The 13796-nt window shown below is 39.8% G+C and overlaps 1 protein-coding gene across 2 annotated transcripts in view; it reads right to left on the bottom strand.

The window, feature by feature from the left end:
• RSPO2 (R-spondin 2) overlaps positions 1-13796 on the bottom strand; it is a 104307-nt gene that overhangs the window by 45392 nt on the left and 45119 nt on the right. For both annotated transcript variants that reach the window (XM_061447873.1, XM_061447872.1), the window contains exon 2: positions 1841-2029. In XM_061447873.1, coding sequence (XP_061303857.1) covers positions 1841-2029 — 189 coding nt within the window. The remainder of the gene's footprint in view (positions 1-1840; positions 2030-13796) is intronic.

Below are 13796 nucleotides of genomic sequence, written 5' to 3'. Positions count from 1 at the left end.
ATTGAAAAAAAAAAAAAGATGAGATTTATAAATACACCAGTTGGCAGTTACACTAAAATAAAAATATACAATACAAAGGTCATTGGAGGAGAACCAGAACTGGTCGGTAAATGCAACTGCATCATTAGTCTCACAGGGGGAGACTGACAAAGGCATGAAGGTGAATTAAGTATCCAGTGCTCAACACATGCCAACATGGGTTGGACACAATTCACATTTATGCTTTAAAAACTAATCCTGTAATTCAGGGAAAAGGCCACTTTCAGTAAGTGGTAAAAATGAGAAAAGTTATATTGAATTCACCTTCTGCAAATAATCTTTTGGTTTGGGTTTTGTTGTTTTTTTTTAAAGTAAAGAAAGACTTCCCAGTACAGACTACTTTTTCTATTTCCTAAGCACAGTACAGGCTAATACAGATAAATTAACCTATTTCCCAAAGTTGTAACTATATTCAAAAACATTTTTATATGGGCAAGTTTTTACAGCATGGTTTTGAAAGGTTTAAAGTGGACAAGTTGCTGAATTCATAAACATGTTATGAAAATGAAGGCCAAAATCCTAAACTAATTTACAGAAGGGATACATAAACCATATACTGGTCTCATTTAATTTTTCATCAAAACCTAGCCATCTGGTATAGATTAGGCAGCACTTGGCAATATTACACAGCAGTTGGGGACGCAACCTGAAGAATACCATATCTATGGAGCCTGCACAGGGAATGGGGAAAGAGGCAGGATGTCATTCCATGGGCTGGGACAGGTCCAAGCATGGCTATGAGTGCTCATCGTCCAGCTCAGGTTGCCACAGACTGACCTCACACAGGTCTGAAGATCATATGTGATGTGATGTGAAAGCCTTCACCCACTTTCTCACAATGTGGTGCATATCCCAGTGACATGTTACAGTACTGAGGGGGAGAATGTCGTTCATGGAACAGACACTTGATTATTCCAAGAAGCAAAGTAAAGCTATTTCTCACTTCAGGTTCCTAGGTTCAGTGACTTAATTCTGGTTAGACTATGACATACACACACATACAAAAAAAAAACAAATATGAATTAGAGGTAGTAACAACAATTAATAATCCATATGGGTAATACTGCACATATGAGCATATGGAAAACTCGATATGAATCAGTACAACTGCCAGACAGCAATGAAATAATGTGCAGAGATACCAGAGCACTTGTTGATTTTAACAGTTGTGCTTCTAGGCACAAACATGCAAACAGGGAATCTTGTTGCACATTAGCAGGTTGTAAATTTCCAAATAAAATGCAGTACTAAAAGTGAAAGGTTGTTTGTTTGGTTTTAATAGTACATCTGTTTTATTAAAATAGCAACACTTACATACTAAAGTATGTCTGGTGCGAGGTGTCTGGTCACATGAAATTTGTGTGGGAACAAAAAAGCATGACAAGAAGCCCACCCATATATTAGTGTTTGTACTGACAAGTTCCTACATGAGGCACTGTTAAATTAATGCTTAATGCTTTTTATTTTCATATAGTGGGAATCTGTTTGTTAAAATTAGGACTATCTGCTTAGATCATCTTTCTTTCCTCAACTTCCTTTCTAACTAAAGCAATAAAACCAATAAAAATAACCACAACAATAAAAACTACGCTAATGCATCAACTATTTAATCTGCTGAATGTTACATATCTTGGAATGAGTTGGGATGTTCTTTAGCAAAGAAGTTTTATGATGATCTTGAGACATCTGTGAAAATATCACTATGTTCCACAACATATCATTTTAAAAACTGAGCATGAGTTATGGCCTTCCTACAACAGTGAATGTAAGGGTTCAAAAAAAAAAAAAAAAAACAACTCACTTGAACATCTGTTCATATCTGGCGTTCGGAGTCCGTAGTACCCCGATGGGCAGGAATGCAAGCATTCACCATACTGTCTCATTCCTTCTCTTCGTAGGAAGAAGAATAACTTGTGTTGGCATCTGATGCACCCATTATCCTTTGAACAAGATAAACAACCTTTGCAAATTGGATTTGGTCCATAGCTAGCTGCAAAATAAGAAGATAAATTGCACTTTGAGATCATTTTGAAATTATTTTGGCTAGAGGTCCTCTTCTCTCTAAAGTGTTACTTATCTACCACATGGTTACAAATAGTTTTGAGAGGAAGTTTCTGAAAGTGCACTTCACTCTCATACATCTGCACTGGCAAGTGAATAAAGAGAAATGCAATCTCTACATTTTTTATTGTACATAAGGCAATTTAATGAATTTACACACATTGAAAATAAAAGTATCGGCAAGCAGAGACCAAGCTATATAAAGTTCACCAGTATAACTTAAGTAAAACCCAGGTGCTGAATTCTAGTTTGAAGCTGGGAACATAAGCACACAACAACAAAATATATGAACAAGAGCACACTGATACATGCACCTGGAATGACATGTTCATGGAAATCTGGCAAACACACTATTGTAGTTTCTGACTTGTGAAGAAAGCAATATTAAGAGTAGAGAATTCTCTGCAGAAACAGGTACAGCACTAGCAATGCTGTCCCATAGCTCTCAGGGTCCAGTCCTAGAACAACTCTCTTCTTGCAACCTTATCTCGAGACAATTATTTCCAATAAAAGAGTAGCAATTTCAACTTCCAGTCGCCTTTCTCTACAAGTTTCTACCAAAATGGGCTGAAAACAATATGTGCAGACATTACTGAAGGAGATACCATTTTAGATCACCAGTTGCTGTGACTTCAATTCTATTCTCAAGTTCTGGTTTTATTTCCCCCCTTTTGTTTTTTTTTAATTACTTGGCTGATAACTTTAACACAAACCTCAGCTGCATTACTTTTGCCCTTATGAGCTTTTATTATCCCGCCTTTCCAGAGAGTCACCAAACACTGCCTTGTCCCCATAGGCTGTCAACTCCTCAAGCCCCAAGTCGGCACTAGCAGGTTAGCAGAGGGAGGATGGCTCATGACATTCCTGGAAACAGCATAACTTAACAGGTCTGGTTTAAATATTAAATTGGCTACAGGACTTCACAGAAATTTGCTAGTTCAAACTCTGTTTACTGGAAAGAAAACAAAAAAATACCATGCAACAGAAGGAAAGTGTCTTCGGGGTCTCACGAGCTTTTTAACAGAGCAGCTAGCCAAAAGAACAAAGACTATGTCTAATGGTTATATTTTTAAAAACTTATAAGTATTCACACCCTAACAAAGTACTCTGGTACTTTTATCTTGTATGGATGGATAATTGAGGTTGTTCAATGGAAGACTTGGTCAGCAGAGCCAGGAAAAGAAAAAGCCCACCACCCTCTGGAACCGGTAGCTGATAAGCTTTACTCTCACCTTCACACATCTGCACACCACATTCCCACTCCCTCTCTGTTCCCGTCCCCCACACATGCCACACCAAATTCAGCCCAACAGCATTCAACTCTGATCTTGTACAAAATAATCCTAGTGGGTGGCAGGCAGGACAAAAAGGCAAGCAAGCAGTGTGAAACAGCTCAGCTGTGGGACACTTCGAGTCCTGAAGTCCTCTGACACCAGGCTCACACAATGAGAACCACTTGATGGGAATGGCATCCTTACCCTCTAGGGTATATGTATGATTCTTTGCCTCTCTGATAACCCTTACGTAACAAGGCTTCCTATCAGACCAACTGCCTTATACTACTAAACCAGTTCCCATCTCCTGTTGCCCACAAGACTTCAGATATAACTTTTTCCTACACTTCATGTTGCTACTATTCTCATTCACAATCCACATCTTCAAAGACATATAAGAAACAAACAGATGATGAGCTAGGCCTGGTGGATACATCCCTCATCTTACTGTCAGCAGGGAATTGCCTATCTGTAACCACATCAAATAATGTGACCATGTACTCTGAAACAATTGTTGCTTAACACATGGTGGGCAACCCTGTAGTCTTCTGAATCCCTTTTTAGTCTCCTTGGATCTCACTCTTCGTAAATCTGTACCTCCAGCTTGTTCAAGATTCCTAAGAGAAGCCTGCACTATACAAAGAATTAAATAGAACAAAGGAGTGAAGATGCGAGATGCCTGATTTTATTTGTCACTCAAACACTTTTCTTTGGAGTTTCAATCAGCTGAAGTCAGATCTCATATACAGCATGTGCACGATTATGACTCTAGGGCCAGGCCAACCACTGAACAGCATGGTTACAGCTAAAGGTGACTATGAATACACATATATACACAGATATAACTAAAAGCTATACAACAGCAGGCTTGCTGGCAACAGACAAGGTACCAAGGTACACCTGCCTCAAAGGGTTAAAAGATCTTTGCACAGGCCTTAGCAGGGCTCACTGAAAGAGCTTTAAACTGGATTTGAAGAGGGAAAAGGATAAACCCAGGCTCACTAGAGATAAGTCTGGGGGCAGCACACCAACGTTTATGGGACAGTGTGCTAGCCGAGCTCCTTCAGTGTACCACCATCTCAGTGGAGGTAGGGGATTGAGATCCATGAGGCAACAGCAAAGCAAGTCTTAATGATGTGTTAGAAATCACAAAAGTGCCTGAGAATGGTCACATAGCGATTAAGGCTTCTCCCCCCAGAACAGTGGCAGAATCAATAGTCCAACTGAAGTGCCTCCACACCAATGCATACGGCATGGTAAGCAAACAGGAGGAGCTGGAAGCCACTGTGCAGTAGGAAAATCATGACATAGTTGCCATAATGGAAACATGGTGAGATGACTCAAACAATTGGAGTGGTGTGACAGATGGCTATAAACTCTGCAGAGGGGATAGGCAAGGAAGGAGAGGCAGTGGTGGAGCCCTGTGTGTTAAGGAGTGTTTTGATAGTCTAGAACTTGATGGTGACAATAGGGTTGAGGATTTCTGGGTAAGAATCAGGGGAAGGCCAACAAGGCAGATATCATGGTGGGAGTCTGTTATACAACACCCAACCAGGATGAAGATGCAGACAAAATATTCTATAAGCAGCTGGGAGGGGTCTCTCAATCACTAGCCCTTGTTCTCATGGGGGACTTCAATTTACCAGATGTGTGCTAGAAATACAATACAGTAGAGGGAACACAAACTAGGAGGTTCCTGGAGCGTGTGGAAGATAACTTCCTAACACAGCCGGTGAGTGAGGCAACTACGGAACACGTCCCACTGGACCTGTTGTTTATGAACAAAGAAGGACTTGTGGGTAATGTGATGGACAGAGGCCATCTTGGGCATGGCAATCACAAAATGATAGACTTTTCAACTCTTGGAAAAGTAAGGAGGGGGGCCAGCAGAACTGCTACTTTGGATTTTTGGAGGGCAGATTCTGGCCTGTTCAGAAGGTACTCCTGAAGGGCAAAGGGGTCCAGGAAGGCGGAACATTCTTCAAGAAGGAAATTCTAAAGGTGGAAGAGCAGGTTGTCCTCATGTGCCAAAAAAGAAGCCAGCAGGGAAGACAACCGACTCGCCAGGTCCTGAACGTGGGTCGCAACAACCCTGTGCAACGCTACAGGCCTGGGGAAGAATGGCTGGAATGCTGCTCAGTGGAAAAGGACCTGGGGGTGTTGCAGACAAATTTAATTATGCTGATTTCTCTGAGCTTCAGCCATAGCTTTGTCCTAACATACTCTCATATGAAAAGGAGCTAACAGCAAAAAATGATCCTCCATTATCCTGTGTTATCCTTTTTTTGGAGAGGGATGGCACATCTTTCACAGCTTAAGGTCAACACAAGATATACGAAGGAATTGAATAATACAGTAATTTTGTAAGTTGTATACATTTATTCCAAAATTTTCACGTGTGTGGAGGTTCCTCAGACCATGACATCTAGACTCTCTTATCTCCTGACCAGCCTTAAAAAATTATTTGTCATTTCTATGCTTGCATCTTTTTTCCCTGTTACAGAAACACTGGGAGAGTCAGTTCATCAGAACTTTAACTCACTCATTGACTTTGGATAACAGAGTTCAAGATGGTCACACAGTTAATGCTCACATAGTGATGACCTTCCTTGTTCATCTAGCTGATTAAGTTATAACAAAAAACTAAAAATGCATCAGATATTTTTCTTTTTTTTAATCACACTAAGGAAAAAAAAAACCACTAAAGAATTATACAATGATAGGGCTGTAAGAGGAAATAATATGATTTATATGATGCAATACAGCCAGTGAACTTTATGAAATAATCTGAAAACTTTCCACTGTGCTGCTCAAGCATGACATTGAAAAATTTCCAAGTATTTTATATACAGTAAGTTACTGTGAAGTTGGTGGTCTCCCACATTGTTGTTGCCTTTATTCTTTTCAGACCTTCATGGGAAGCATACTGACTTCTGTGACAGTTCAACAATGCAGGGAAAATCATGGTACGGTCTACTACTACATTACTTGGATACTGAACAAATACTTTAACAAATCAAGTATCACAGCACTGGTTTCGGTGTCACATCAGCAAGCCATCTTGAAGATACCAACTTAACTTCCTCTCTTTGCCCCTATGTACGCAGGCTATCATTAAATCCTACTGAATCCCCCCCGCCCCAAAGTCTTCCCTTTCCATCTTGGTTTCTTAACATAGCAAATACAATGCATTCTTATCACATACAGCTTCTTCAATTCTCATATGATTCCTCTTTGAAGGAGGAAGCCAGTGCCTGTGCTCAACATAAACACCTATACACTTCCTTTCAAATTTCTTCATAATTTTCTATTTCTTTCTGTATTAGACTGTAAGAAAAAATAACAAACTTACAAAACATAGTCAATCAAATTCCAAGTATCCAGCTGCAACACACACAATGTAGAATATCACACTACTCATCCCTTTTTTGACCCTGCCTGTAACACCCTCCTCCCTCAACTATGTGTGCCAGGCAGAGGGGTTTCCTCCAACAAAATCCCTCATGGAAACTCGCTCCTTCCACAGGGCCTACAAATGTTAACCAGCATCTGAGTGCTGCTGTCGTCACATCATAAAACTGAAAATGCACACATGCTCCAAGTCATCACCATCCTCTGGGTCTCACAGTACATGACTACCCTGGATGTCTGTTAAGATTGTAAGGTCTTTGCAGAAGGACTAATGTTTTGCACAGCCACGTAAGTATGTGCATGGGTGTGAACACCACGCAAACACACACCTTTATGCAGATAACACATTTTTCTATTACTTCTGTCTGCTGCTTCTACAACTAAATATCTGGAGTATAAAGAAAAAGCATTTACAGGCTAGATTCGCTATGGTCCTTTTTTATTTTAGATCTAGGATTAAAGCTGCCAAGTTTGAAAAGGTTACTTCAGAACACATACTAGTACCCAAACACTGAATGAACTCTCTAAGTGTGTTCAAAGTTTCATGGTTTGGATCTGTACCAAGTAAAATCAAATGTCAGCTAATTACTTTAACTCTTGTCTGGATCAAAAGTATTTAATCTATATTGCTGAAGCAGTTTTAACTGAATTGTTATGACTGTTTGAAATCACAAGAGAATCAATAGTACAAAATGAGTCTAGCCTATTCCCCACAAGAATACAAGTTGATCTGTAAGCAACAGATCTAACAGCATTTGATTTTCTGTGATCTGTCTTGCCGCCCATATCACAACAACTGCTACTAATTTGTGTCTTTCTTGCGTACCCACTTTTTAGGTGTCACAAACATCTTTTGAACCTGGTGCTTCAGTTGACCACAAGATTTGGTATTTTTACACTTTCATAAAATCCCAACTGAAATGGACAAATGAATACAAAACCAATTAGAGAAAGAGGAGGGCCTGGCAGAGAAACAAGCAATAGAAAACATCATTACCTAAACATAATTTCTTTAGAGGGACAGGCTAATGTGCTCTTTAAGTGCCTAACATCCCTCATTGCCTGGTCTCTGTATCACTTTGGCAATCTTTGGTCTTTCGAACTCTCTGAAGTCAGAAACCAGGTTTACTGGTACAATGGCCAGCTTAATGGCACACTTGCCCTAACTGGAATTGCAGTTACATAAATGCTGGTACCTGGATTTTAGTTCAGATCTAGCAGTAATGTCTCTAAGACATTCATCACTGTAAACATTAGGTGTGCAGACAGGACTCAGAGGAGGGAAGCAACTAAAAGACTACTGCAAGCTGCACTTTTTGTAGAAAGAATTCACTTAGTGTTATAAAGATATCCCACGCATCTCAATAAAACCAAATAAAATATGCTTGGCATATATCTTCAGAGCACCAAAGAATAGAACAAAGAATACAGCCTTACAGGTACACCGATATTACACAGTGTACCAATGTACTAACACTGTAAGACTGCAAGGTCATTATAGTTAAAAAACATCTGACAGGCTAGGAACAGATGCTGTCCAAGAAAAACACCTATTTGTCATTAGAGCTGTGTAAAAGCAAAAAGTAAGTTTTGGACAGAAAACTTCAATAACAACAAAAAAAGAAGGGGGGGGAGGTGTGGGGGTGGAATTACTAGCTTGACTCTAGTCATCGCCTTCAAGAGAATTAAGAGAATCAAGGTCAAAGGGTATTCTCATGAACAATTAGCCCAATGTCCTATATAAAGAAGCCACAGAACTTGCGCTTTACTAAAACATATAATTTAAGACACCATTCAATCTTGATTTTTAAACTGTCAGCGGTAGGGAACCACCATAACCTTTGTTAAGATATCACAGGGCTAATCACTCTCACTGTTGAAAATCTGTGGTGGAATTTTGAACTTCAAATAGCAACCACGGGACCTTTTTATATCTTCGCCTGCCAAATTGTTAACAGTTTTTCAATGTTTTTTTTTCCCCAATGCAGACACTCTGATCAGGTCAAGCCTTAGCCTTCTCATGGGTAAGATAAACAGAGCAAGATTCCAGAATGTCTCACCACAAGGCAAAGTATCCAGTCCTTTGATCAATTCCTTACCATTTTATGAATAGGCTTATGGGCACCAAAAAAACTGCTCAGCATGGGAAAAGCTATTGTACCAATGCCAAAGACAGAAGCAATATAACTTCTCTACTTTTCCTAGATACTACTCTCAAAAACATTCATGTGTTATATAAGGTTTTTTGACCACAAAGACACCATTTCCCAAGTTCCATGCTGGTCTGGGTATGAAGCCGTCATTTTTTGGAGTTACAAAGACAGCTCAGTGCTATCTTTATCAAGATGTTGGGCCTTAACCACTCAGAATTATTTTCTCTGAAGTTCCCCACATGTCAGAAAATCCACGTTTCCCACCCTTCTTCTGGAGGCAGACTAACTGTAAAGTGGCATTTCACTTCAATGAGTTTGGTATAAATCTCACGAAATTTATGCTCGTAAATGAACAATTTTGCCTGCTTATTATGAAACCATTTCTTCACTTCCTTTAGAAGTCTTAATTGTATTCTCAATATCATAATTTTATGCTTAAACTAATCCCATTTTTCAGCTCATTTCATTCTCTCACTATTGATATATGTCCTTCTGATTATTCTAATCTAGGCCTCAGAAGATTTATGGCCATTCCACCTATATTCAACAGACAGTGAATGTTTTGGACTTTTACTCCACTCCTAAATCAAAACATTCTACTTTTCCTACATGGGTATCCTATTGAATACTTTCAGAATTTTCTGAAAGTAGGGAGAATCACTGTGAAGATCAGTTAGATGTTATTCTCCTTCAGCACCCTGGCAAGTCTCAAGAAATCACCTACACATCGAGATATTTTGCAATATTTAGTAAGTACATGTATTAACAGCACTGCATACTGACTACCAAATTCAGAAGCCTACTTTATCAATAAAATGACATGCATGTTGGTTTCAGGATGCCTTGGTTGCGTAGATATTTTGAGAACATTACTGATGTTCTTTCCAGCTGGGCTGAAGTGCCAGAGAGGTAGTTCAAAGATCTCAGGCATCCTTCTTCATTCAACCTTCTGGAGCTTTTAAAGGCATCTCTCAGTCACTTTCTGGATACCTGCTATCAACTGGAAACATTTAACTCCCCTTGTCCTCTTCTGCCTGCTGTTCACAGCCTACCTGTCCTCACTTGCCCTCAACTTCACTCAATGCTGCTTCCTCCTGATGTGAAACTTCCTCCACATTTTCCCTCTGTTCAGTTCCTTGGGGGACACTTTCTCTGTCCCTGAAAATGGAGTAGCATTGTTTCTTCAGTCTGGTTGCTCTTTTCCCCAGTGACAGTACTCATCCTTTCAGTCCAGTGCTGTCAACAATTTGCATGTTATGCACAAGAAGCATTTTCTGGCTACCAGATGGAAAAAAAAAATATGGAACATTTGTTGCAGGTTACAAACACCACTCCATCACCTGCCATCCTAAAACTCAAGTACAGAAATAGACACAGAGAAGAAAGTGTCCTAGTCCCTGCTCAGATATCCTAGGAAATGTTAGCTTTTACTGCTGTTCACTGCTCATAGATTCACCAGTTTTACACTGGGTATTCCTGCTTCCACTGACAGAATAATTCAACACCAACACTTGAAACTTTTGTCTACTCCAAATCTCAAAATTCTTTATCGTTTCTGGCATCTTCAGTCTCTGTAAAATTATCCATGATGTAAACTTTCAAGAAACTTGCATCAGGTAGCTTTATTATTTAGGGTACTTTATATGCCCCAGAGAATTTGATTAAATGATGGTAGTTTCATGTATAGCAACCTCAAGGAACTCCAAACACAAAACCCAAGAGATTTTTTGACATGTACTAGTTTTGAGGAATAAACTGTCATCCAATTTCTCTTATTTAGATGCTATATTAATTAGCCGTCCAGCTTTTATGCAGGTCTGTAGAGTAAAATGTAGAAAATCCCCAAAGCCACTACTTAAAAAAAGAAAACAATCGCATCTGAGGTTCTGGGTTGTTCCACAAACTCCAGCAATTCAGACATGAAGGCAAACACCACAAGTCAGTATCTTTGGCAAGAGCACATTGATTACATCTGATGAAAACTGCATAAATCAGTTGATGGGACAGAGACCAGAACCCCAGTCTGCTCTACCCCTAGGATCGAACCCAATGTCCATCTCTCTCCGGCATGCTCTTCATGCAGTGGAGGGGCTCTTTTGCCTTAGTGGCACAGCAGGCTGGTTTGAAAGAAGGGACATCTACAGCTCCCTCCCACCAGGCCACCTCTCTGTCACTCACCAGTCACAGCTCTCCAGCAGGCACTCAAGTTCAAAACAGTGTGAGCACTCTGCAGCCTCTGCGCCTGCACAGAGCCAACTTTAAACCATCTACAGCAGGAACAGGGAATTTTCAATTTCCTGACACACCAATCCCTGTGTCCTCCCGAACACACTATTGAAAAATCTCCTCAGCTAAAGTTTTAGCTCTTCTTCACTTGTATCTCCTTTACCTCATCTACATATGAGACATCAGAGCGCCTTCTAGAATTTGTATGTAGGAAGAAGTAAGCAGGGCAGACAGTTCATGACAAGCCTCACATTTCCCAGCTCATTTCAAGTGGGAAGTTTATTTGCCTTCCATTAAAAATAAATTCCACTGGGAAGCATGAGCAGGTGCTCAACCAGAGCCTGGTAGTTCCAGAAATAATTGTGGCACTTCCAGATACTCACTATACCTGGGACCAACTCTTTATATATGGTGTTAATGTGCAAAGAGAAACAAAACTTAAAGAAGAAATAATCCTTTCTTTCCTCATAACACCATATGGGTGGAGAGGCCTGGTCAGTGAAGTCCACAAGGCTGCACTTCCACCTCTCAGGTGGTTAAAAGTCTCTTGACCACCAGCAGTCTCAGACTTTCTGTTTCATGCTATAGCCTTCCAGAAGCGCATGGGCTGTCGCAGCCTACTTCTTAATTACAAAACAGCACAGAAATACACAGAAATGCATTTTTCCCATGTACATATTCCGTGTGCCACTATCTGATAGCACATTCAACAGCAAACTTTATCCAGCATATTGCTGCTGCAAATCAACATCTGGGACACAAATCCTATTGGAACAAAGGCCCAGGGTTTAAACAATTCACTTTTTTCCAAGCCTTTTAATATCTAGACTATTTCAGCTAGCTCTGTAAGATTCTTCTCTAGCATGCAGGTGAATAAACACAGATTTAACTTTTTCCCTTTTGATGGTGTGTTTGCTTTGTCTTCTATTGTAAGTTATAACTTTTCCAAGCATCGAAAACTGCAGGAATCCAATGTACTGGCTTTTCAAACCAAAACACAGTTCCAAACCAGATCCACCCAAATCACTGAAGACAAAACGTTATTGGAAGCACTAAAGCTAAGTAGATGAAGATCCAGGGCACTATTTAAGACACAAAGTACAATGGCATACAGGAAGACTTTATGTATGATGTACGATATTTCACATTGCCTTTTCATACTTTTAATAAACAATTTCCAAAAGGGTAAAAAAAGATTGAGGAACAGAGAAAGAGTGGGTAGAGAAGAAGCTCAAGTATTTCTTTTCAGTTCCTGGAAGACTGAATTCAATACATGATTAAGTGATAGGTATCAAATCTGGACTCTGAAGCTAGATAATTGATGCAGCAATTCCAACAGAAATAAAGGCAAAGACTATATAGTTATTCTCATTGTTATATTAGGCACCACTAAACTAATGACTACACTCTTAACTACTGTTTACTATCACGTTTTATAGTATAGCAGGAGCTGGTATGCAAAGGAAATGCCAAACAAATAAATATTTGACTATGAATTGTAAATCTGTAACAGTGTGAAGAACATGCCTTATTTCTCCAGTTTGTAAAGCAGGGAACACACTGGTTTGGTATTTCATAAATACCAAACTTCTGAAAATACAGAACAGCATAAAAATAGATCTTTTGGCTTTAAAAAAAAAAAAGAATTAAAAAAAATCCTAAATTGAAAGGTAAAGAAAGTCGTACCCCCTAAGAATGAGGAAATGCAAGGTTTTAGACAATTGGGAAGAGTCTGGAAGATCTAATTGCCTCGAACACAAGGAGCTGAGTAGGAAACTTTAAAATGCATGTAAGGTTATATTCACCGTACCATGTTTTACACAAGAAATGTTGTACAAGTCTGTCATACATTGAGCAAAATCTAGTTCTGAACAAAGCTTCCCTGGGGCTCTGTACAAGCAGATCTGCCATGTGTCCAAGCCTGACAGAGGCAACCTGAGTTTCAGGTTAGGCATTAAGTTAAGAATGAAGCTTAGACAACACGGAAGTAAAACTGCTCCCCACAGCCTTGCAGAGGAGTAGGCTGGTATCAGGTACATGCAACAAGCCTGTAGAGAAACTCATTTGGGTAGTGTGTAGACACAGCTCAGCATTCCCCCAGCAACAGCAGCTGACAGAATAGTGAATGATTACGTTTGTGCTAGAATACCATTAGTGCTTACAAGGTCCCAGATGGTGTACTTGGGACGAATCAATTTCAATGCTATTGAAGCAGTAGGCAGAGAGAAGACAATGTTTCTTCCTTGCCCAGGAGGAAAATTCAAAGCAAGATGAACAGTGTGGTTACACCAACAGCTATCCATTTTCAGTAAGCCCAGGACTACAAATGATACCACAAGACTCCTGAACAGTTAAAGGAATGCACAGCCATTTCAAGCTCTGACTAACCTCGTCTGGCCTCACACCTGACTCTTCTTTGAATAGCAGATTGTAAAGGGAGGTCTCTTCCAGACTGACTTACCCTGTGGTCCTATGACCTGCATCTGAAGTACTACTTCCTGCTTGAAGGAAGCAGCAGCTTGAGCTACATACATGATGTGCAGTGCACTTTTGATGGAGGAGGAACAGGTAACAAAGCACACAGGGATACAGAAAGTTTTCTGGATGTCCAGATATATTCCTTTTCACAGGA

The sequence above is a fragment of the Pezoporus flaviventris genome, unplaced genomic scaffold (genome assembly GCF_033815535.1).
Source record: "Pezoporus flaviventris isolate CSIRO_AGI_PZ_B2104156 unplaced genomic scaffold, CSIRO_AGI_Pfla_v1 ptg000007l, whole genome shotgun sequence".
Lineage (NCBI taxonomy): Eukaryota > Metazoa > Chordata > Aves > Psittaciformes > Psittacidae > Pezoporus > Pezoporus flaviventris.
Note: the sequence above shows the minus strand (reverse complement) of the source record. Positions and strands in the feature narration are given on the sequence as shown.